Raw genomic sequence first — 25,183 nt, forward strand, 5'->3', positions numbered from 1 at the left:
CTAATATGAGAAAAAAACATTAGAAGAGACAAAACAAGGAAAAATGGTTTGACAATGAGTGCCAGAGAATGAGAAAAGGTCTGAGAGAACTATCTAACCTTAAACACCACCAACCAACCAATCCTGACCTTCGAATTATATACAGTGAAACCCTGAAAAGATATAAATCCACAATTAGGAAGAAAAAAATAAATTACAACAACAAACGATTGGAGGAAATTGAAAATGCTTTAAATCAAAATCAATTTTGGGAAATGTGGAATAGCTTGGGCACCACAAAACCGCAAGCTTTACCTATTCAAGATGCTGACATCTGGATAAATCATTTTGAAAATCTCTATAAAGATGTCCCACTAAATAAAATGAGTCAATATCTCATCAATTAAAAACAACCAAAACCCACTGGACTTCCCAATTACACAGGAAGAATTGGCCAAAAATATGAAATGTCTCCAAACAAAAAAAGCTTGCGGACCAGACAGAATTAGAAATGAAATGCTCAAAAATAACTCCTGAGCTGCAAGATGTGGTGCTCAAGCTATTCCACATCATACTGTGTTCTGGCTGTTTTCCTGGCACCTGGTCTCAAGGCCTGATTTCTCCCATCTATAAATCTGGGGACAAAACGGACCCCAATAACCACCGTGGGATCTGTGTCAGTAGCTGCATGGGGAAATTACTCTGTAGTATCCTAAATAAGAGAATATTAAATTTCCTTGACCAACGTAATGTAATCAGTAAAAATCGAATTGGCTTCATCCCCAAACATCGGACCACAGATCATATATATACCCTCCACACGCTCATTGAAACACATGTACACCAAACGAAAAATGGACAAATATTCGCTTGTTTCATTGATTTCAAAAAAGCGTTTGATTCTATTTGGCAAGATGGATTCTATTACAGACATCTTCAGTGTGGTATAGGGGGAAAGATCTATGATATTATTAAATCAATGTATTTAGAAAACAAATGCAGTATCAAAATTGGAAACAAACGTACCAAATTCTTCACCCAAAGACGAGGCATCTGCCAAGGATGCAACCTGAGTCCAACACTGTTTAATATCTGTATAAATGAACTGGCAGTACAGCTGGACCAGGTGCAGCTCTAGGTCTTTTTCTCCTAGACAGAGAAGTTAAATGCCTGTTTTATGCAGATGATTTAGTTTTGCTGTCTCCGACAAAACAAGGACTACAGCAACAATTAGACGTGCTACAAGAATACTGCCAGAACTGAGCCCTGGCAGTAAATCTAAAGAAAACCAATATCATGATCCTCCAAAAGAGGCCCAGGTGTCAGGAAACCAGACACCAGTTTACCACAGGAAGTACCACTATAGACCACACCATGAGACCACACCATGAGCTACACCATGAGACCACAGCATGAGCTACACCATGAGATCACACCATGAGCTACACCATGAGCTACACCATGAGACCACAGCATGAGCTACACCATGAGATCACACCATGAGCTACACCATGAGCTACACCATGAGATCACACCATGAGCTACACCATGAGATCACACCATGAGCTACACCATGAGCTACACCATGAGATCACACCATGAGCTACACCATGAGACCACAGCATGAGCTACACCATGAGATCACACCATGAGCTACACCATGAGCTACACCATGAGATCACACCATGAGCTACACCATGAGATCACACCATGAGCTACACCATGAGTTACACCATGAGACCACACCATGAGTTACACCATGAGCTACACCATGAGATCCACCATGAGACCACACCATGAGTTACACCATGAGCTACACCATGAGATCCACCATGAGATCACACCATGAGCTACACCATGAGATCACACCATGAGCTACACCATGAGATCACACCATGAGATCACACCATGAGCTACACCATGAGATCACACCATGAGATCACACCATGAGCTACACCATGAGATCACACCATGAGCTACACCATGAGATCACACCATGAGCTACACCATGAGCTACACCATGAGATCACACCATGAGCTACACCATGAGATCACACCATGAGATCACACCATGAGCTACACCATGAGATCACACCATGAGCTACACCATGAGATCACACCATGAGATCCACCATGAGATCACACCATGAGCTACACCATGAGATCACACCATGAGCTACACCATGAGATCACACCATGAGATCACACCATGAGCTACACCATGAGATCACACCATGAGCTACACCTACCTCGGTCTTACAATTACAGCTTCAGGGAGTTTCAGCCTGGCAGTGAATGCACTAAAAGAAAAAGCTCGAACAGCCCTATATGCAATAAAAACAAAACTTTATAATATCCAAATTCCAATTAAAATCTGGCTTAAAATATTTGACAGTGTGATCAAGCCTATTATGCTTTATGGTAGTGAAGTATGGGGTCCACTCAGTCATCATAGCTACACTCAATGGGACAAACACCCAACAGAAGCCTTACATGCAGAATTCTGCCGCAATGTCTCCATATTCAAAGGAAAACACCTACAAATGCATGTAGGGCAGAACTAGGTAGATATCCATTAGCAATTAACATCCACAAACAGGCACTAAAACTTTGGAACCACCTAAGATCTAGCCCCAAAGAGAGCCTCCACTTTAAAGCCTCTCAAACCCAAGAGCTGAACCCACAACAGAGTCCGCTGTCAGTTGGTGCTGAGACTGACTGCTCCTGCACAGGAAACCCTGACCAGGCTCACACCAACACTGCTGCACTAACACCACCGAGTTAACCAAATTATTAAGCAATACAAAGAAACCTATTTGGAACATTGGAATAAATAAACTAAAAGCCAAAGTAGATTAGAATGTTATCTGACCCTAAACAGAGAATATAAATTGGCAGAATATCTCTCTACTGTCAGAGATAGGAAGCAGAGACAGATCCTCACCAGGTACAGGCTCAGTGAGACAGAGACAGAGACAGAGACAGAGACAGATCCTCACCAGGTACAGGCTCAGTGAGACAGAGACAGAGACAGAGACAGAGACAGATCCTCACCAGGTACAGGCTCAGTGAGACAGAGACAGAGACAGAGACAGAGACAGATCCTCACCAGGTACAGGCTCAGTGAGACAGAGACAGAGACAGAGACAGATCCTCACCAGGTACAGGCTCAGTGAGACAGAGACAGAGACAGATCCTCACCAGGTACAGGCTCAGTGAGACAGAGACAGAGACAGATCCTCACCAGGTACAGGCTCAGTGAGACAGAGACAGAGACAGAGACAGATCCTCACCAGGTACAGGCTCAGTGAGACAGAGACAGAGACAGATCCTCACCAGGTACAGGCTCAGTGAGACAGAGACAGAGACAGATCCTCACCAGGTACAGGCTCAGAGAAACCAATTGGCAATCGAAACAGGAAGACATAAGAAATCATCACCCACTCAATAAGACCAGGATGTAGTTGCATGTCCCTGAGTTTCTGCCCATGTGCATACGGTTGTATGGTGCTCAAAGTCTGCACTTTAACCTAATAGTCATTCTTTCATTTCAAATCCAATGTATATAACATTCTTAAATTCTTAAAACACAAAATGTAGAACTCTGGACTGAAAATTAACATCATCAGTTTTGAAAAAAAAAATGACCCACCTGAAAGGTATTACATTATCGGTAAAAATGTTATTACAATATCAGTCAGGACATTTTATTACACTATTGGTCAAGTTATTACATTATTGGGTTTTATTACATTTTCGATCAAGTTAAATGCAAGTTTTATTACTGGTTGCAGTAACAGATTAAGTCACTGGGTGGCGCTCTTTGTTTTTTACTGAGACTGAGTTACAGCAACAGGTTGAGTAGGCAACTACCAACTACTCCTACCCAATACTGATGTCGTCTCGCTCTGTCATGCTATCCAGGAGTAAAGTTAGCCTAAGAAAAAAAAAAAAAAAAAAAAAAGAGTAACATTAGCCTACTTCCCTAACCCTAACAAGCACAAAGCTAATGTAAGCTAAGACACGACCGAGCGCGTTACGGTCTCGGGTCCCGTCGGGTTCGGGTCGGGTCGCAGACCTCTAATGTGTAGTAAATGAAACGACTAGTTAGTGAAATCAAAGTCCTATGTTGCAAACAGAATGGGCATTTTTATCTTGTGGCCATCCACAACGATATGAATCGATTTGAAGAAACATAGCTTTTTTCCCCCGAATAAAACGAGCAACTTCAGGTAGAAGAAATATCTGTTTCCATTGCATTAGCCTATTTGTGCTTTCCCGAATAACGTATTCAGATTCGGGTACATCCCTACCTGCAGTAGTTTGTTGGCCAGCAATATGTTTGATCTTTTTCTTTGGTGGCATTTTAAAACGTTTTCCTTTCACTCATTGAGACTGAACAAAACGGGAGATATGCGTGAGATATATGTGCAGATGGTGAGAAAATCGCGGCCGGTGGATTATTTGTTTTTTCAACACGGCGCGTCCCCTAGACGGTAAAGCATCATCGGGTCATCATCGACATGAGTGAATACAGCATCCACGTGAGTTTATTTACCAATTACCAAGTTTGTAGCCTTGTTGAAATTAAATCTGTGCGGTGAAAGTAGCGTTGGATGCAGCCCAGCAAGGGCAGTAAGTCTCTCCCACGATGACTGAGACTATTTTCTAGGAGAAAATAGAGTGCGTCCCCTGGACGTGTCGATAGTGAGTTTACTGCGTCCTTTCAGATTTTTACGCGTCAGAGACACAGGACGCACACCAATTTACATCACTGTGGTATGGTATTATGGTATGGTATGGTATGGTATGGTATGGTATTATGGTATGGTATTATGATATGGTATGGTATTATGGTGTGGTATGGTATGGTATGGTATGGTATGGTATGGTATTATGGTATGGTATGGTATTATGGTGTGGTATGGTATGGTGTGGTATGGTATGGTATGGTATGGTATGGTATGGTATTATGGTATGGTATAGTATGGTATGGTATTATGGTATGGTATGGTATGGTATTATGGTATGGTATGGTATTATGGTGTGGTATGGTATTATGGTATGGTATGGTATGGTATTATGGTATGGTATGGTATTATGGTGTGGTATGGTATTATGGTATGGTATGGTATGGTATTATGGTGTGGTATGGTATTATGGTATGGTATGGTATTATGGTATGGTATGGTATTATGGTATGGTATGGTATTATGGTGTGGTATGGTATTATGGTATGGTATGGTATTATGGTGTGGTATGGTATTATGGTATGGTATGGTATTATGGTATGGTATGGTATTATGGTGTGGTATGGTATTATGGTATGGTATGGTATTATGGTGTGGTATGGTATTATGGTATGGTATGGTATTATGGTATGGTATGGTATTATGGTATGGTATGGTATTATGGTGTGGTATGGTATTATGGTATGGTACTGTAACCTCTAGTACAATATTGAGCAGGTCTTGGACCTCTTGAAGGTAAGCAGCCAGACACAGGATTATTTTCCAAAAATTATCTTTATTCACAATAAGTTAATTTGAAAACACTATTTCCCTAAAGAGGCAAGTTGGATATCAAAAATAAATTACAGTTCCTTGAGTACAACAGCTGTTCAAGTTTCAGCCCAATATTCATACCTGCTCCATTAATAAGTGCATCAGTACCACAGGTTTACAGACACCCTTATTCTGGAGGAATCAGCCAAACTACTACAAGCTATAATGAACGCTAACTAAAGCGACCATGAGCAACTGTAGGCTAAAGCAGTGACCAACACATGAACAACAGTCCTACAAATGCACACAGCAGGAACTGTATTACTGTAACTACAATACATACAATACATACTAAGCTATACAAATTAATACAAATAAATTTAGCACAAGCAGCAGCAATGCCCACTCGCCCACTATGGTAAACTAGGCTTCAGTCTCTGGAGCTAAGGGACCCGGGACCAACAGCTAGGACAACTGCCGCTAGGAAAAACCACATCCCATTAACCTCGCTAACACAATACATCATACAATATAATCACATAGCAAAACTACCAAAAACATACAACAGTAAAATACCTGCGCAGCACTGGCTCATGCATACCACCCTCCGTGAGGCTGCCTGGCCGATCTCTGAAAATAGTTTTCTTTTTTTAAACTCAATTCAGCAATCCAGACACTTACAACAAACTTTACCGAATGTGTAAATATTCAAATCATACTCACGAGGCAAACGGAACGCACAAGCCACGCTATCAGCCTCTCGTCTCTGGCTCAAACGAAGAGAAAGTTTGTCCATCCCAACCCCGGAAATAGAAGAGAAAAGACAGGTGCCACACCTAGACTACGCCCGACACAGACAGGCGCCACGCCTAGACTACGCCCGACACAGACAGGCGCCACACCTAGACTACGCCCGACACAGACAGGCACCATACCTAGACTACGCCCGACACAGACAGGCGCCACGCCTAGACTACGCCCGACACAGACAGGCGCCATACCTAGACTACGCCCGACACAGACAGGCGCCACACCTAGACTACGCCCGACACAGACAGGCGCCACGCCTAGACTACGCCCGACACAGACAGGCGCCACGCCTAGACTACGCCCGACAGGCCACCTGACTTGCGTTCCTATTGCCTGGCTACAGTATGGTATGGTATGATATTATGGTATGGTGTATTATAGTATGATATTATAGTATGGTATATTAAAGTATTGTACATTATGGTTCAAATGTTCAAATAAAGTTTTGAAAACATGTGTGCGTCTGTGTGTATGTGTACATTTGTGTGTGTGTGTGTGTGTGTGTGTGTGTGTGTGTGTGATCAGAAACAATAATCACTTGTTGGAGCTGCATTCCAGCCATAGTCGAGTGACCTGGTCACCACACACACACACACACACACACACACACACACACACACACACCCCGACACACACACACACACACACACACTATTAAGTACTGAACTGGTATTAAACTCCCCAACACACACTGCCACAGAGCTGTTTCCTCTCTCTCCCTCCCTCTCTCTCTCTCTCTCTGTCTCTCTCCCCTTCTCTCTCTCTCTCTCTCTCTGTCTCTCTCCCCTTCTCTCTCTCTCTCTGTCTTTCACTCTCTCTCTCCCTCTCTCTCTCTCTCTGTCTCTCGCTCTCTCTCTTTTGCGTGCTATTGCTAGAATACAGAGTCATGCAGGGGGAGACTGTGGAGACACACACACACACACACACACGCACGCACGCACACATGCACACACACACACACACACACACACACACGCACACACACACACACACACACACACACAGGGTTAGGGTAGCTGCTGATGCTCTTGTTTATCCAGACTGACTAACAGCAGAATCTGCTTCAGATCTCAGATCAGCAACCAGCAGTATGGAGGTCAAAGGTCAGAGCCATAATGCCCTGAAGGTATCAAAGATCATATGTTTAAGAGGATGAATCACTCAACAGTAAAAGCCCAGTTCCCAGAGTGTTAGCCTCAGGCAGAGAGCTGAGCAGAGCAGTTTCAGCTCTTTGAGGCTGAAACTGCAGAATTAAATCAACTTGACTCGATCACAGTTTTAGCTCTTAGTGTTCAATTCTTTGCATTTGAACCTTAACAGATATAATAATATATCTGCAATAATGAGCCACTTTTCCACTGAGAACAGTCTGAATCCCACTGAGCTTCATCATGAAATTTGTGGAAACAGAGTGACAGGTTTCTTCCTGTGATAATAAAGACTGGTCTGGTCTGTTATACAGCAACAGACTGATGTGACTCAGAAGGTAACCGACAGTTTCGGGTGTCGGACTGGAAATTCCTAAATCTAGAGTCTCGCCAATCCGAACTCAAACGTTGGATTTCCCTAAACTTCCGGTTCCTCAGTGCCGACAGAGCAGAGGTGCAGACAGACAGGTACGTGTCTCACTGCTCTACATTTTGATCATTAGGTGATTTCCCAGATTCCTGCTGTGAAAACCTTTCCCCATTTCTATGTTTTCACTCCTACGCAGAAATCTGCGTCACAGACAGAGATCTGATATGAAGGAGCAGATGTTCCTCAGATATTTTTTAGAATTTGTTTGTTTGAAAGAAAGTGAGAAGTTAGAAGTGACTTGGAGCAGAACTCTTATATTGACTGTTTCCTTTAGAAGAAATAGATAAATAGGTTTAAACAGCTTGACAGCAGGATTGCGATCAATAAAAGAAACTTTCATGCTGTAACTGCAGACAGAGTCGATAACAGAGTGGATTACACTGAAGAGTTGTGACACTTTTTAATTATGATCTCAGAAAAAATGCTGCTCTTGCATCTTTAGCCACTTTCTGATATTTCACCACCAGGGTTAGGCAACCCTAACTCTTTCATAACCCATAACCCTTTCATAACCCATAACCCATAACCCTAACCCTAACCCTAACCCTAACCCTTTCATAACCCATAACCCTAACCCTAACCCATAACCCTAACCCTAACCCTTTCATAACAGATTAGATCAGGAATCCATGAAGGAATCAATCAAGGTTCTTGCAAAATAAGTAGAGGAACTTCTGTGCTTCTGTTGGGCTGCAGGTTCCACAGCTTCAGGTTCCTCAGCTTCAGGTTCCACAGCTTCAGGTTCCTCAGCTTCAGGTTCCACAGCTTCAGGTTCCTCAGCTTCAGGTTCCTCAGCTTCAGGTTCCACAGCTTCAGGTTCCACAGCTTCAGGTTCCTCAGCTTCAGGTTCCACAGCTTCAGGTTCCTCAGCTTCAGGTTCCTCAGCTGCAGGTTCCACAGCTTCAGGTTCCACAGCTTCAGGTTCCTCAGCTTCAGGTTCCACAGCTTTAGGTTCCTCAGCTTCAGGTTCCACAGCTTCAGGTTCCTCAGCTGCAGGTTCCTCAGCTTCAGGTTCCTCAGCTTCAGGTTCCACAGCTTCAGGTTCCTCAGCTTCAGGTTCCTCAGCTTCAGGTTCCTCAGCTGCAGGTTCCTCAGCTTCAGGTTCCACAGCTGCAGGTTCCTCAGCTTCAGGTTCCACAGCTTCAGGTTCCTCAGCTTCAGGTTCCTCAGCTTCAGGTTCCTCAGCTGCAGGTTCCTCAGCTTCAGGTTCCTCAGCTGCAGGTTCCTCAGCTTCAGGTTCCTCAGCTTCAGGTTCCTCAGCTTCAGGTTCCTCAGCTTCAGGTTCCTCAGCTTCAGGTTCCTCAGCTTCAGGTTCCTCAGCTTCAGGTTCCTCCAGTGACTCAGCAGCTGCAGGACTTAGATTAGATGCAACAGTTCAGCTGCAGTCTGAAGCCTCTCACTCTCTTCACTCTCTCCTCTCTCTTCACTCTCTTCTCTCTCTTCACTCTCTTCTCTCTCTTCACTCTTTCCTCTCTCTCCTGTCTCTTCTCTCTCTTCTCTCTCTCCACTCTCCTCTCTCTCTTCACTCTCTTCACTCTTTCCACTCTCTTCTCTCTCTTCTCTCTCTCCTCTCTCTCCACTCTCTCCTCTCTCTCCTCTCTCTCCTCTCTCCACTCTCTCCACTCTCTCCTCTCTCTCCTCTCTCTCCACTCTCTCCTCTCTCTCCTCTCTCTTCTCTCTCTTCTCTCTCCACTCTCCTCTCTCTCTTCACTCTCTTCACTCTTCTCTCTCCTCACTCTTCTCTCTCCTCACTCTCTCCTCTCCTCACTCTCTCCTCTCTCCTCACTCTTCTCTCTCTTCTCTCTCTCCTCTCTTCTCTCTCTTCTCTCTCTCCACTCTCCTCACTCTCTCCTCTCTTCTCTCTTCTCTCTCTCCTCTCTCCTCACTCTTCTCTCTCTTCTCTCTCTCCTCTCTTCTCTCTCTTCTCTCTCTCCACTCTCCTCACTCTCTCCTCTCTCTCCTCTCTCTCCTCTCTTCTCTCTTCTCTCTCTCCTCTCTCCTCACTCTTCTCTCTCTCTCCTCTCTCTCCTCTCTTCTCTCTCTTCTCTCTCTCCACTCTCCTCACTCTCTCCTCTCTCTCCTCTCTCTCCTCTCTCTTCTCTCTCTTCTCTCTCTTCACTCTCTTCACGTTCACACCGATCTTCACTGCAGATAAAAAAACTCTCAGTTGCTGTGTTGCAACAACTGTGTTTCCCAAAAGTAGAGTCTGAAGCGATGCAGTTTTACAGTAATTGCAAACAGAGAAACGCCTTCGGCTGTGATGAAGATGATGATATCATGAAGAACATCATGAAGAACATGATGTGGTGGAACAGAGTCATGACTCTGTTTGGATTAAAGTTGACAGTGGCGGGACAAGGTGAGTTTTGAGTTCAGAGGGTCAGAAAACTTTTCTTCCATTTCTCATCAAAGTGGAGGGAAAACTTCCACCAGAGAAAGAAACTTTTCTTCCATTTCTCCTGACGATGAATAATTATTTTAAACGTCTCGGTGGATGGAGGAGAATATAAAGTTGGTTTCTGGATGATCCAGTTGGATCTGGTCCTCGGAGCAGCTGATCAAACAGGACCAGTGGAACAGTAATTGTTCTGTACTGATTACTGGGAAAGTAATAATCCTGTAACTGTGGAGCTGCTGCTGACGACAGATCATGTCAGCTGTGATTTATCGGTCGCTGGTTCTGGTGTTTATTTTCACCCTGAAACAGACCAGCACTGTTACCGTGGTGACAGCTTGATGAAACACAGACTGAGTGTGTGTGTGTGTGTGTGTGTGTGTGTGTGTGTGTGTGTGTGGGAGTCTCATGTAAACTCACATTAACAGACTCTATTTCTTCTCACTGAGAAGAGTGTCAGTTCATCCATTATGTGTATGGAGAGAGATAGAGAGAGAGAGACAGAGAGAGAGAGAGAGAGAGAGAGAGACAGAGAGAGAGAGAGAGAGAGAGAGAGAGACAGAGAGAGAGAGAGAGAGGGAGACAGAGAGAGAGAGAGAGAGAGAGAGAGACAGAGAGAGAGAGAGAGAGGGAGACAGAGAGAGAGACAGACAGATATGACCTAGTTAAACTGTTTAGGATTTTTCTCAGCTTCCTGTTGCCACCTAGTGCTGAAATCTGGAAACACACCTGGTTAGTCTCTCACCAGGCTGTGTGTGTGTGTGTATGTGTGTGTGTGTGTGTGTGTGTGTTGGGTAGACTGTTCCTGCTGTGGTATGTTCCATTAGACATCTATGATAAATATTTATATGAATGTATATATCAGAGCAGGGAGCAGTGTGTGTGAGTGTGTGTGTGTGAGTGTCTGTGTGTGTGTGTGTGTGTGTGTGTGTGTGTGTGTGTGTGTGCGTGTGTGTGAGTGTTCTCTGCAGGTGTGTCTCATCCATCATGGTTAGAGTTCTGTGATCTGATGTCATCGAGCAACAACAGACATGATTGGCTGCTGCCAAACACAACAGGCTTTACATTAACTGTCCTGTAGAGTCGACTAATGGACCTGAAGCTTGTCCTAAATGTTGCCAAAACTAAATTAATGTTGTTTTCAAATGGCAGGAAGACCACAGATCCTCCTCCCAACATGAAGACCATCACTGGTTTCAGGCCGACTGGCGGCAGAGGGGCTGAGGGCGGCTTGGACAGGGCCAACGAACTTAATCTGTTCTTCAATAGATTTGACACGGTGGCCCCTGCCCATCCCCCCCTTGACTCATCTGTTGTCTGCCTCCAACCCCCCCCCCTTCCTACAGCCCCCCATCCTATTCCCCCCCCCCCTCTGGCTCCCAGACTGACTGCCCTCTCCAACCTGACGACTCCACCCCTCCCCCTCCCCTACCTGTAACCTCTACAGTGTGCTTCACAGCTGACCATGTAAGAAGACAGCTGATGAGACTCTGAGACTCCACTCAAGCAAGGCTGCAGGCCCTGATGGTGTCAGCCCCAGGGTGCTCAAAGCCTGCGCCCCCCAGCTATGTGGAGTGCTTCACCACGTCTTCAACATGAGCCTGAGTCTTCAAAGGGTCCCCGTGCTGTGGAAGACGTCTTGCCTCGTTCCTGCGCCAAAGATGCCGCGTCCCAGTGGCTCCAAGGACTACAGACCGGTGGCTTTGACCTCCCACATCCTGGAGCAGCTCCGACCCATGGTCAAGCCACTCTTGGACCCCCTCCAGTTCGCCTACCAGCCCCGACTTGGAGTTGAGGACGCCATCATTTACCTGCTAAACCGCGCCTACGCCCACCTGGACAAACCGGCGAGCACTGTGAGGGTCGTGTTTTTTGACTTCTCCAGTGCTTTCAACACCATCCGGCCGGCTCTACTGGGTGAGAAGCTGACAGCGATGCAGGTGGATGCCCCCCTCCTGTCCTGGATTGTCAACTACCTGACTGGCAGACCACAGGATGTGCGCTTGCAACACTGTGTGTCGGACAGAGCGGTCAGCAACACCGGGGCCCCGCAGGGGACAGTCCTGTCTCCCTTCCTCTTCACCCTCTACACCACGGACTTCAACTACCACACAGAGTCCTGCCATCTTCACAAGTTCTCTGATGACTCTGCTATAGTTGGATGTATCAGCAAGGGTGAGGAGGCTGAGTATAGGGCTGTGGTGGGAAACTTTGTCACATGGTGTGAGCTGAACCATCTGCAGCTCAACGTGGACAAAGGAGCTGGTTGTGGATCTGAGGAGGGCCAAGGCACCGGTGACCCCTGTTTCCATCCAGGGGGTCAGTGTGGACATTGTCAATGACTTGTCATTGACAAGTCATTCCTGCCTGTGGCATCAAACTTTTCAACTCCTCCCTCAGAGTGTCAGACACTCTGAGTCAATAGACTGGACCTTGGACTTATTTCACCCCTGTCAGCAGCTTTATAACCCCATAATTTATAATTTATATTTTAAACTGTGCAATACTGATTCTGGTAACAATTTTGTGCAATAATTCAACTGTGCAATAATTATTTACTTATTTACACTGTTGTATATATTATTATGATGCACATATTTGTACATATTTCTTATTTCTCTTATTTCTATATTATTATTGTTATATATTGTAGTATAATGCACATATTTTACATATTTCTTATTTTCTTATTTCTATTTTTCTTATAATTTCTCTATACTTATATATATTTCTCTTCTAGAATGTGAGCAACTGCAATGTAACCCAATTTCCCCTCGGGGATCAATAAAGTATTTCTGATTCTGATTCTGATTCTGATTCTGATTCTGATTCTGATTCTCTATCGAATTAGTGTCACGCTATAAGTATTTGGGCATTTTAATTGACGATCGTTTATCTTTCAGACTCCACATTGAAAGCCTCGTCAAAAGGTGAGGCTTAAGCTGGTTTTCTTCTTTCGAAACAGGTCGTGCTTTTCTTTCCCTGCCAGGAAAAAGTTGGTTGCAGCCGCCTGCCTCCCTGAACTCGACTGTGGTCTACTGTCTGCACATGGTCCTGTCCGCTGTCTGCACTCACTGGACTCTGTGCATCCTGGTGCTCTGAGGTGTGTTACTCACCACAGCACCCTGTATGCAGGGTCGAGTGGCCCTCTGGCTGCAGGTAGACTCACCCATACACATTCATCTATAAATCCATCCTAGGATTACTTCCATCGTACCTCTGTGGTTATATTGCTAGAACCTATAGTAACTATTGTTTACGATCAAACGACTATTACCAGCTAACCGTCCCCAAAGGCTTTTATGTTTTCTGCACCTACAGCCTGGCGCTCACTTCAGAGCCCTAACCCTAACTGATTCCACTTGGAACTTTAAAAAATCAAATGAGAGACTTAGAAGCAGATTCCTTTCGTGTTTTTATGAACATTTTAATTGTTTTGTATTTATTTTATTGCGTGTTTGTGTCTTAATGTCTGTTCTGTTTTTTTATGCAGCTATCTTGGCCAGGCTTCCCTTGAAAAAGAGGTCTTTGTATCTCAACAGGACCGACCTGGTTAAATAAAGGTTAAATAAAATAAAAATAAATAAGAGTTCTACTGTAACATCTAGTTAGTCTACTTTACATTAACCGTCCTGTAGAATCCTACTGTAACATCTAGTTGGCTGCTAAACTGTGTCTGGTATATTACAGTATTGGATGAAGTACAAACATGAGACGCTGTCAGCACTACTGAACTACATCTACAACTGTGTGTGTGTGTGTGTGTGTGTGTGTGTGCAGTTTGAGGAGATGTTGGTGACTGGTGAGGTGATGTACTGTGTTGAGAGTGTAGGAGGAGGAGGAGGAGGAGGAGGAAGGTTTTGGAGAGAGTGATGACAGAAGGGTGAAGAGAGGTAACTCGACTCCAGAGAATCCACCAGTAAGAGAACATTGAATGAACGAGTGCCTGCAGCTCAGGTGGAAATGGGGCGGGATCAGGAGGGGCGGGATCAGGAGGGGCGGGATCAGGAGGAGCGGAAACATATATTATGTTTAAAACAATATTAAACCTCATACAGGCAAAGAGATCCCTATAAAAGGTGTAATCTCATGTCATACAAAGTCGGTCATTTATCTCATCACTTGCCCTTGTGGTAAGTCATGTCAAGTCAAGTTATTTATGATGTTCTCTTTGAACTAATGGTTGAAACTTTTTTCTGTAAGATGTAATTTATCAATTTGTCTATTCTAAAATGTTACTGACCAATGCATTTTTTATGTATATATACTGTATGTATGTTTATTATTACATGTCCTGTCATTGTTTTTCTGTGTTGCTGGTCTACATAGTGAACCAGGACTTGGTTGCTTTTACTCTTGATCTAGAAGAAGGTCACAAGGCAGAAACGTTTTCAATTAAAGAGTATTTTCTGTTTTTTCTTCTGTTTTCTCCTGTTTACCACCAGTGATCAGCACTTCTCTACAAAAAGATTTTTTGGTGTGCGTTACCTCTGCTAAATAAAAGTATATCAAAGACACTGGAAACATTGTTTCATGTTCTTCAGGTCTGATGTGATGAAACACCAAACATGGCCTCCATTCAAACTGCAGATATCAAAATTAAGCTGGTTGATGAGACATTACAGTAATTATCTCGTAGAGAATTACATAAATATCATACTATACAGCGAAGAATCTGTGTGTGTGTGTGTGTGTGTGTGCGTGTGTGTGTGTGTGTGTGTGTGTGTCCTTCGCATATCTCGAGAATCGTTCGTCCGATCCACTTCACACTTGGCGGGTGTATTGCTGGGGACCCGAGGACCTGCAGTGTCGGATTTGGTGCAATTTGGAAACACGACACGTTCAATATTAATAAACTTTGAATAAACAAGCGGACAGCGCTCTGTGCAGCAGCGGGGCTCGAGCGGTACGGGCACGAGCGGTTCTCGAGAAAGCTGCAAGCAGCAATCGGCCCGTTCCGGACAGGCACGTTTTGAACGGGCACTGCACTAGTCTATGTAATTCTGTACGAGAGAGAGAGGGAGAGAGAGAGGGAGGGAGAGAGAGAGAGAGAGAGAGAGAGAGAGGGAGAGAGAGAGAGAAAGAGAAAGAGAGAGAGAGAGGAGACACTGAAGTCTATGAAGAGTTTAAGGAGATCGAGGATTCTGTCTGATTTTTGTGTGTAAAGTGTCTCATGTGCACTCTGTCCATACGGATCAATACAGACAGAACCTGGTGAGGAACTGGACCTGACCAGAAACATCCAGCAGGGGGAGCTGTTTCTCCAGAGAAGAGAAGGGAGGAGAAGAGAAGAGAAGAGAAGAGAAGATGAGAAAACCTTATTGATCCCTGTAAAGACACTGCAGTACACAATAATGTTTTTGTAGTTCGATGTATATTTTTTGTCACCAGTGTTTTTATTAATATTGTTGGATTGTATGAAACAGTGAAACTGTGGAATTGAACTATAGATACTGAGTTTTAAAGTTTTCTATACCGTTTTCATAATAGAATAGATGCTGGATTGTGTATTGTCGGTATTCATATTCCCCGTCTTTCTGTTCACTGTAAAATACAATAACAAAATAATATAAATAGGACAGGATGCATCTGCGGTGACGCAGTCTGACCTGCGGACGTGTTTGAGGACTCTAGCTCGAGGAGCGTCAGATCTGGAGGAGGAGGAGGAGGAGGAGGAGGAGGAGTGAAGTGTTCATCCGGAGGAACAGGCTTCACTCTGATCAGACCGCTGCGCTCAGAGGAAGATGAAGTTACAATTACAATTTCCCATTTGGCAGACGCGTTTATCCAAAGCGACGTAGCCTACACATGAGATTTTAATACAACACAAGCAAGCAGGTTTGGAGGCAGTCTGTGTTTTAAATGTCTGGCAGTTTAACAGAAGATGAAGTTTGGAGGCAGTCTGTGTTTTAAATGTCTGGCAGTTTAACAGAAGATGAAGTTTGGAGGCAGTCTGTGCGTCCTGAATGTTGGAGGACGGAGGTTCTCCTTCTCCTCGGAGCTGATGAAGGACTTCCCCCTCAGCAGGCTCAGCCGGCTGCAGCGCTGCGTTTCGGAGACGGAGGTGCTGGAAGTCTGCGACGACTACGACCGGGACAGGAACGAGTTCTTCTTCGACAGGCACTCGGAGGCTTTCAGCTTCATCATGCTGTACGTGCAGTACGGGAAGCTGCGCTTCGTGCCTCACATGTGCGAGCTGTCTTTCTACAACGAGATGCTCTACTGGGGCTTGGAGAGCTCCCACCTGCAGGTCTGCTGCCAGCGGCGGCTGGACGACCGCATGTCCGACGACTCCTTCCACTTCTGCCCGGAGGAGGAGGCTCGCAGCCCGGAGCCGCGGAGCCGCTGGCTGGAGAGGATGAGACGGACTTTTGAAGAACCGACTTCCTCAGTAGCAGCGCAGATCCTGGCCTCGGTGTCCGTGCTGTTCGTCCTGGTGTCCATGGTGCTGCTGTGTGCCAGCACCTTACCGGACTGGAAGGCGGCCGAGAGCAGCGGGGAGCAGCACAGGTATTATCACTATATAATATATCTGTTGTAGACCTATATAACCATATATATGTACAGGCAGCTGAGAGCAGCACAGATCACTATGTATACACAGTATGTATATAGATACAGGATATCTACTGTACATGCCTAACTAACTATAACTATGTTTTTTTTTTTACTGTACTTCACCTGTTGAGGACTTACACCAAGATGTTTTATTGTTTACATGTGGAAGAGGAAGAACAGCTGTTACCTTGAGTGAAGGAAATTAACCCAGTTCACCAAATGTCAGATTCTGGGACAAACAGCTGAGGGTTTATAGACAAATTCAGTTCAAGCTTCCAACAGATTTGGTTTGGATCGGACGGGGTTAGGGTTAGAATTCACGAGATAAAATATCAAGACACTGTACCCAGAAAAATTATTTAGCTTGTGGAAACCAGAGCGATTCAAAAGTTCAGGATTTTATTGATAATTATTAAGGTTCAGCCTCCACTGATTCTATTGACGCCACTTTCATTACAATCACACTAAAATCCAGAGACTAGTCTACAAAAGTAGGTTTGGCAAATCATGCAGATCAGGGTAAAATTTTACTGAATATACTGAACTAAAAGTCTGGTTAGTTTGTGAGCTGTTCTGCATTTGTTGTTTGTTTACAATATAACTTATTGATTATGATTCTTTAAATATGGCTCCTGTATGTGGGTTTGAGCTAACTGTAACTAACATTTGCAGAGTTGAGACTGAGACCTGACAGTGTGTAGACAGTGTGTAGACTGTGTGTAGACAGTGTGTAGACTGTGTGTAGACTGTGTGTAGACTGTGTGTAGACAGTGTGTAGACAGTGTGTAGACTGTGTGTAGACTGTGTGTAGACAGTGTAGACTGTGTGTAGACTGTGTGTAGACAGTGTGTAGACTGTGTGTAGACTGTGTGTAGACAGTGTAGACTGTGTGTAGACTGTGTGTAGACAGTGTGTAGACAGTGTGTAGAAAGTGTAGACAGTGTGTAGACTGTGTGTAGACAGTGTGTAGACAGTGTGTAGACTGTGTGTAGACAGTGTGTAGACTGTGTGTAGACTGTGTGTAGACTGTGTGTAGACAGTGTGTAGACTGTGTGTAGACAGTGTGTAGACTGTGTGTAGACTGTGTGTAGACAGTGTGTAGACTGTGTGTAGACAGTGTGTAGACAGTGTGTAGACTGTGTGTAGACAGTGTGTAGACTGTGTGTAGACAGTGTAGACAGTGTAGACAGTGTGTAGACTGTGTGTAGACTGTGTGTAGACAGTGTGTAGACTGTGTGTAGACAGTGTAGACAGTGTAGACAGTGTGTAGACTGTGTGTAGACTGTGTGTAGACAGTGTGTAGACTGTGTGTAGACAGTGTAGACAGTGTAGACAGTGTGTAGACTGTGTGTAGACGGTGTGTAGACAGTGTAGACAGTGTGTAGACTGTGTGTAGACAGTGTAGACAGTGTAGACTGTGTGTAGACAGTGTAGACAGTGTGTAGACTGTGTGTAGACGGTGTGTAGACAGTGTGTAGACTGTGTGTAGACAGTGTAGACAGTGTAGACAGTGTGTAGACAGTGTGTAGACTGTGTGTAGACAGTGTAGACAGTGTAGACAGTGTGTAGACTGTGTGTAGACGGTGTGTAGACAGTGTGTAGACTGTGTGTAGACGGTGTGTAGACAGTGTAGACAGTGTGTAGACTGTGTGTAGACGGTGTGTAGACAGTGTGTAGACTGTGTGTAGACGGTGTGTAGACAGTGTAGACAGTGTGTAGACTGTGTGTAGACAGTGTAGACAGTGTGTAGACTGTGTGTAGACGGTGTGTAGACAGTGTGTAGACTGTGTGTAGACAGTGTAGACAGTGTAGACAGTGTGTAGACTGTGTGTAGACGGTGTGTAGACAGTGTAGACAGTGTGTAGACTGTGTGTAGACAGTGTAGACAGTGTAGACTGTGTGTAGACAGTGTAGACAGTGTGTAGACTGTGTGTAGACTGTGTGTAGACTGTGTGTAGACAGTGTAGACAGTGTGTAGACTGTGTGTAGACAGTGTGTAGACAGTGTGTAGACTGTGTGTAGACAGTGTGTAGACAGTGTGTAGACTGTGTGTAGACAGTGTAGACAGTGTGTAGACAGTGTGTAGACTGTGTGTAGACAGTGTAGACAGTGTGTAGACTGTGTGTAGACAGTGTGTAGACAGTGTGTAGACTGTGTGTAGACAGTGTGTAGACAGTGTGTAGACTGTGTGTAGACAGTGTAGACAGTGTGTAGACAGTGTGTAGACAGTGTGTAGACTGTGTGTAGACAGTGTGTAGACTGTGTAGACAGTGTGTAGACAGTGTGTAGACAGTGTGTAGACTGTGTGTAGACTGTGTGTAGACTGTGTGTAGACAGTGTGTAGACTGTGTGTAGACTGTGTAGACAGTGTGTAGACAGTGTGTAGACAGTGTAGACTGTGTGTAGACAGTGTAGACAGTGTAGACAGTGTGTAGACTGTGTGTAGACTGTGTGTAGACAGTGTAGACAGTGTGTAGACTGTGTGTAGACGGTGTGTAGACAGTGTGTAGACTGTGTGTAGACAGTGTAGACAGTGTAGACAGTGTGTAGACTGTGTGTAGACGGTGTGTAGACAGTGTAGACAGTGTGTAGACTGTGTGTAGACAGTGTAGACAGTGTAGACTGTGTGTAGACAGTGTAGACAGTGTGTAGACAGTGTGTAGACTGTGTGTAGACTGTGTGTAGACAGTGTAGACAGTGTGTAGACTGTGTGTAGACAGTGTGTAGACAGTGTGTAGACTGTGTGTAGACAGTGTGTAGACAGTGTGTAGACTGTGTGTAGACAGTGTAGACAGTGTGTAGACTGTGTGTAGACAGTGTGTAGACAGTGTGTAGACTGTGTGTAGACAGTGTGTAGACTGTGTAGACAGTGTGTAGACAGTGTGTAGACAGTGTGTAGACTGTGTGTAGACAGTGTGTAGACAGTGTGTAGACTGTGTGTAGACTGTGTGTAGACAGTGTGTAGACTGTGTGTAGACTGTGTGTAGACAGTGTAGACAGTGTGTAGACAGTGTGTAGACAGTGTGTAGACAGTGTGTAGACAGTGTGTAGACTGTGTGTAGACAGTGTGTAGACTGTGTGTAGACTGTGTGTAGACAGTGTAGACAGTGTGTAGACAGTGTGTAGACAGTGTGTAGACTGTGTGTAGACAGTGTGTAGACAGTGTGTAGACAGTGTGTAGACTGTGTGTAGACTGTGTGTAGACAGTGTAGACAGTGTGTAGACAGTGTGTAGACAGTGTGTAGACAGTGTGTAGACAGTGTGTAGACTGTGTGTAGACTGTGTGTAGACAGTGTGTAGACTGTGTGTAGACTGTGTGTAGACAGTGTGTAGACTGTGTGTAGACTGTGTGTAGACAGTGTGTAGACTGTGTGTAGACAGTGTAGACAGTGTGTAGACTGTGTGTAGACAGTGTGTAGACAGTGTGTAGACTGTGTGTAGACAGTGTGTAGACTGTGTGTAGACTGTGTGTAGACAGTGTAGACAGTGTGTAGACAGTGTGTAGACAGTGTGTAGACTGTGTGTAGACAGTGTGTAGACAGTGTGTAGACAGTGTGTAGACTGTGTGTAGACTGTGTGTAGACGGTGTAGACAGTGTGTAGACTGTGTGTAGACTGTGTATAGACTGTGTGTAGACAGTGTGTAGACTGTGTGTAGACAGTGTGTAGACAGTGTGTAGACTGTGTAGACAGTGTGTAGACAGTGTGTAGACAGTGTGTAGACAGTGTGTAGACTGTGTAGACAGTGTGTAGACTGTGTATAGACTGTGTGGAGACAGTGTGTAGACTGTGTGTAGACAGTGTGTAGACAGTGTGTAGACTGTGTAGACAGTGTGTAGACAGTGTGTAGACAGTGTGTAGACAGTGTGTAGACTGTGTAGACAGTGTGTAGACTGTGTGTAGACTGTGTATAGACTGTGTGTAGACAGTGTGTAGACTGTGTGTAGACAGTGTGTAGACTGTGTAGACAGTGTGTAGACAGTGTCTAGACTGTGTGTAGACTGAGCAGCTGATGCCTCCTGCTGATGAGCCGAGCCTTCAGAGTAAAGGTTCCTTGGCAATAAACCAAAACTTGTCAGGTTAGATAGAATGTTTTAGACAAAGTATAAACTTTTCTGTCATCCACAAGTCGCTTCTTAACCCGCACAGTCTTGTGCGCCTCCTTCTCTCTCACAGGTTTTGGTTTATTGCCGAGGAACCTTTACTCTGAAGGCTCGGCTCGTCAGCAGGAGGCAACAGCTGCAGCTCTCAGCTCCCAAAACAGAAGACTTTATTGGAACTTTGATGGAGGGTTGGACATGATATTAAGACCAAGGACACTAAATATAAGTTTGATCTGCCAAGAAGCAGGAGTGGCATCGTGATAAAGATAAAGACGGACTGCTTACCACTCCACAAAAACACATTACACAGATTTATTTCACTCATTCAAGTATTTAATTGGTACTTTCATTAACTGCAACATGTAATTGAATTTAGGTCCCATGTTCATCTTAATAACACTGGTCTTCATCCAATAGTGAAAGATAGACAGACAGACAGACAGACAGGCAGACAGGCAGACAGGTAGACCGGTAGACAGGTAGACAGGCAGACAGGCAGACAGGTAGACAGGCAGACAGGCAGACAGGCAGACAGGCAGACAGGTAGACAGGCAGACAGGCAGACAGGTAGACCGGTAGACAGGCAGACAGGCAGACAGGCAGACAGGCAGACAGGCAGACAGGCAGACAGGTAGACAGGCAGACAGGCAGACAGGTAGACCGGTAGACAGGCAGACAGGCAGACAGGCAGACAGGTAGACAGGCAGACAGGCAGACAGGCAGACAGGTAGGGCGATCCATCTGTCTATCTAAACTCAGTTTTAAAGCAGGCGCTCTAAATCACCTGACATTGGTCGGATCGTTTCAGGGAATTTAACCCGTAGCTTCCAGCCTGAAACAAAACTTTAGGACAATATGATGCTAAAGAAGCTCAGAGTCCAGTTAACTATATCCAGAAAATCTGGAAAATGTATTAATGAGAGAGAGCAAGGCAGGCACCAAATTCTGTAAAGCATCAGTTCATGAAGCGAGGCCCATCTGCATGAACACGGGGGTTTAGGTGTGCAGCAGCTGCAGGGCTTCATGAGGCGGATCCCCTCTGCATCTGCACATCCAAAATAAGGAGACATGACCCCATTTGTTACTTCTGCTGCTGTTGGCTATTTATATATGAGGCCATCTGGTAAAAAATTACCAATCCAACACACTCCCACTCTGCCGTGTCACTTTATCAGAGTGAGAGAGAAGGGCAGCAGCTGACAGACAGAACGCATGAAGTCTGAAGAGCAAACGTTCAGAAAACACACTTCATCAGGATGCTTACTGCTTCTAGTCCATTGGACAATAATAATATTTCATTCTGTGACAAAGGTCTTGGGGTTAGAAGTCTTGATATGTCCCATTACAGCTCTACAGGCCACACCCTCCTCCAGGTGGGACCTCTTCAGCCTCATTGGTCCTTTTTGTACATACAAATATTTAAATATATTGAATTGTATGTGCCATGAGAAATGTCTTGCACCGAAACTTTGATAAGAAATAAAAGACACAGCAGAGGTGTAATTTTGTGTTTGGGAAACTTCAACTGTTTTCTATCAATGTAAGGAAGTACACCAGTTAGTAGAATTTAAAAGTTGAAAAGAGAGAAAGAAAGAAAAGCCACTGTGCAGTGATTGGTTGGTTGGTCAGGAGGAAGGAGGGCGGAGCCTCATTTTGACCAGTTTGACCACGCAGCTTTTCTTTTCTTACAAATGTCAGTTTACAAGAAGACTGGTCAGTTGTCAGGGTCAGGGACCAGTCTAATAAAATACGATGGTGCAGAACTTCGTCTTCAGTCTGACTCTTGGTGTTTTGTTCTGTGTTAAGAGTAATGAGTCTACTGTGGATGTTTCTGTCTGACAAATAACGCTCTAATCTATCTCTTCTGTCTCTAACTCTGATTGGTCTGTCTCATCTCAGATCTCTAACTCTGATTGGTCCGTCCCTCCTGCAGGATCATCGAAGCGGTGTGTATTGGTTGGTTTACCGCTGAGTGTATTGTTCGTTTCATCGTGTCGCGGGACAAGTGTGAGTTTGTTCGCCGCCCGCTGAACATCATCGACCTGCTGGCCATCTCGCCGTACTACATCTCGGTCACCATGACGATCCTGACAGGGGAGAACTCCCAGCTGCAGCGGGCCGGCGTCACGCTGCGCGTCCTGCGGATTATGCGGATCTTCTGGGTGATCAAGCTGGCTCGCCACTTCCTGGGCCTGCAGACGCTCGGTCTGACGCTGCGCCGCTGCTACCGGGAGATGGTGATGCTGCTGGTGTTCATCTGCGTGGCGATGGCCATCTTCAGCGCTCTGGCCCAGCTGCTGGAGCACGGCCTGGACCTGGAGGCCGGCAACCAGGACTACGCCAGCATCCCCGCCGCCTGCTGGTGGGTTATCATCTCCATGACGACGGTGGGCTACGGAGACATGTACCCCATCACGGTGCCCGGCCGGGTGCTGGGCGGCCTGTGCGTGGTGAGCGGCATCGTGCTGCTGGCGCTGCCCATCACCTTCATCTACCACAGCTTCGTCCAGTGCTACCACGAGCTGAAGATCCGCTCTGCGCGCTGCAGCCGGAGCCTTTCAGCTGACTTTATCAACTGACCCCCGACCCCTGACCCCTGACCCCAGAACCCTGCCCCCGCCCCCCGCCCCCCCAATTCCTGACCCCAGAACCCCGCCCCCGCCCCCCGCCCCCTGACCCCTGACCACCGAACCTTCCCCAGAACCCGCACCAGAACCAGAACCCTGAACAGGGGGTTGGAGATTCCTGCCTGGACTTCATCTCCCAGCTAACGAACATTTGGGACATCAGGAGTTAAATGTTTCTAATTAAATTAACAGCACAGCCTCGATAAAGCCTGAAGTGTGACTGGATCTGTTGGACTGGACAGTTTCCATGGCAACAGCAGACTCAGACAGGAAGGACTTCAGATGACTGTGTGTGTGTATGTGGGAAACACCAACATTTGTCTCTTAATGTCAGACGGAGCTGAGCTGCTGATGTGTGTGTGTTGCGTCTCTCTGTTCTTCCTTCTTGTTTCCTGACTGAATTTAAACCAAAGCTTGACTGCGCTCTGCACACGTATGATCCCTTTAATCTTTACATGTTAGAGTGTTTCTGCCTTACGGTGTTTGGATCTGTGCGCTCAGTGAGTTTGAGTCAGAGTGACTCATCGACCCAAACCTCCACACACAGTCTCAGGCAGACGATGCAGAACTGTGTGGGTTTCAGCGTCTCATGGAGAAACTGGATCAGATGAAGGTTTGTCATCTGTTTTCTAGACTCAGCAGGCGGTGAAATGTCCCGGTCCAGCCACCGTAGGTCCGCTGCGGGACGAAACCTCGTCGTCTCTCTGACACTTCCAGTCTCTCTGCTGCTGGGATTTTGGGCGAATAAAAACCTTTTCTGCCCACGCACGTTCTCAGCTTCATCACATCCATCTTTCCTCCTTCAGAGGAAAATATCATCCAGTCGCCAGCAGGTTGTTACGCTTTAGAGATCATTTTGTATTTATGGCCTCTGTGGCTCTGAACCAGCAGAACATCAGGAACAGGAGAGGAACATCATGATCCGTCTGGAACAGAAGATCCGAATCCATTAAAAGGTTTTTATTTAGGTTTCATCTAATCTGATGGTGGAGCTGAAGGTTTCTGCTTTCTCCCTTTATTAGAAACAGAGGATGACGAAGATGAAATGTTCACAGCTGTTTTCTTACCGATGGTATGAAAGAAAAGACATTTTTCATTTTGACTTTTATATCATGCTGAGGTCACACAACACCAGCTAAATAACTGTAATAACATTAAATATCCCAGGTAGATAATAATAATGATAATGATAATAATAATAATAATAATGATGATAATGATAATGATAATGATACTAATAATAATAATAATAATAATACTATTTAGACTACCCAGGTAAATAATACTGATAGTTTGACTTAGTGGATTCTAGAGCTACAAATGAGAAAGTCTTCAAAATCATGTATGTAAGTAATAATAATAAATTCATCAAAGTAAAATAATAAGAATAAGAAGGAACTTTAATTATAAATAACTTTTCTAAAGAGAAAACATTCAAAACCAGAGAAATGAAGTGAATAAAAGTCTTGAAAATGATTTAAAGGAAAATTCCAGTTATTTTCAACCTGAAAATAGTTTTTACTATCAAGACGTCTAGAGCTTTACAGGGAGCACACACACACACACACACACACACACACACACACACACACACACACACACACACCATCCATTTCCATTTCAGTCTTAT

General features: G+C 45.0%; 1 protein-coding gene across 1 annotated transcript; it reads left to right on the forward strand.

Moving 5' to 3' along the window:
- Positions 1 to 16,201: 16,201 nt before the first annotated feature.
- LOC139907792 (voltage-gated potassium channel regulatory subunit KCNG3-like) lies at positions 16,202 to 23,505 on the forward strand. The gene is made up of 2 exons (XM_071894281.2): positions 16,202 to 16,776; positions 22,860 to 23,505. Exons 1-2 carry the CDS (start codon positions 16,202 to 16,204, stop codon positions 23,503 to 23,505), a joined length of 1,221 nt encoding a protein of 406 aa, XP_071750382.1.
- The last annotated feature ends 1,678 nt before the right edge of the window (positions 23,506 to 25,183 follow it).

The sequence above is a fragment of the Centroberyx gerrardi genome, chromosome 15 (genome assembly GCF_048128805.1).
Source record: "Centroberyx gerrardi isolate f3 chromosome 15, fCenGer3.hap1.cur.20231027, whole genome shotgun sequence".
NCBI lineage: Eukaryota > Metazoa > Chordata > Actinopteri > Beryciformes > Berycidae > Centroberyx > Centroberyx gerrardi.

Excerpts from the sequence above, each read along its gene's own strand:
- LOC139907792 (XM_071894281.2), top strand. The coding sequence starts at position 16,202 with ATGAAGTTTGGAGGCAGTCTGTGCGTCCTGAATGTTGGAGGACGGAGG. Across the intron at positions 16,777-22,859 it reads AGCAGCGGGGAGCAGCACAG|GATCATCGAAGCGGTGTGTA; the intron begins GTATTATCACTA and ends TCCCTCCTGCAG.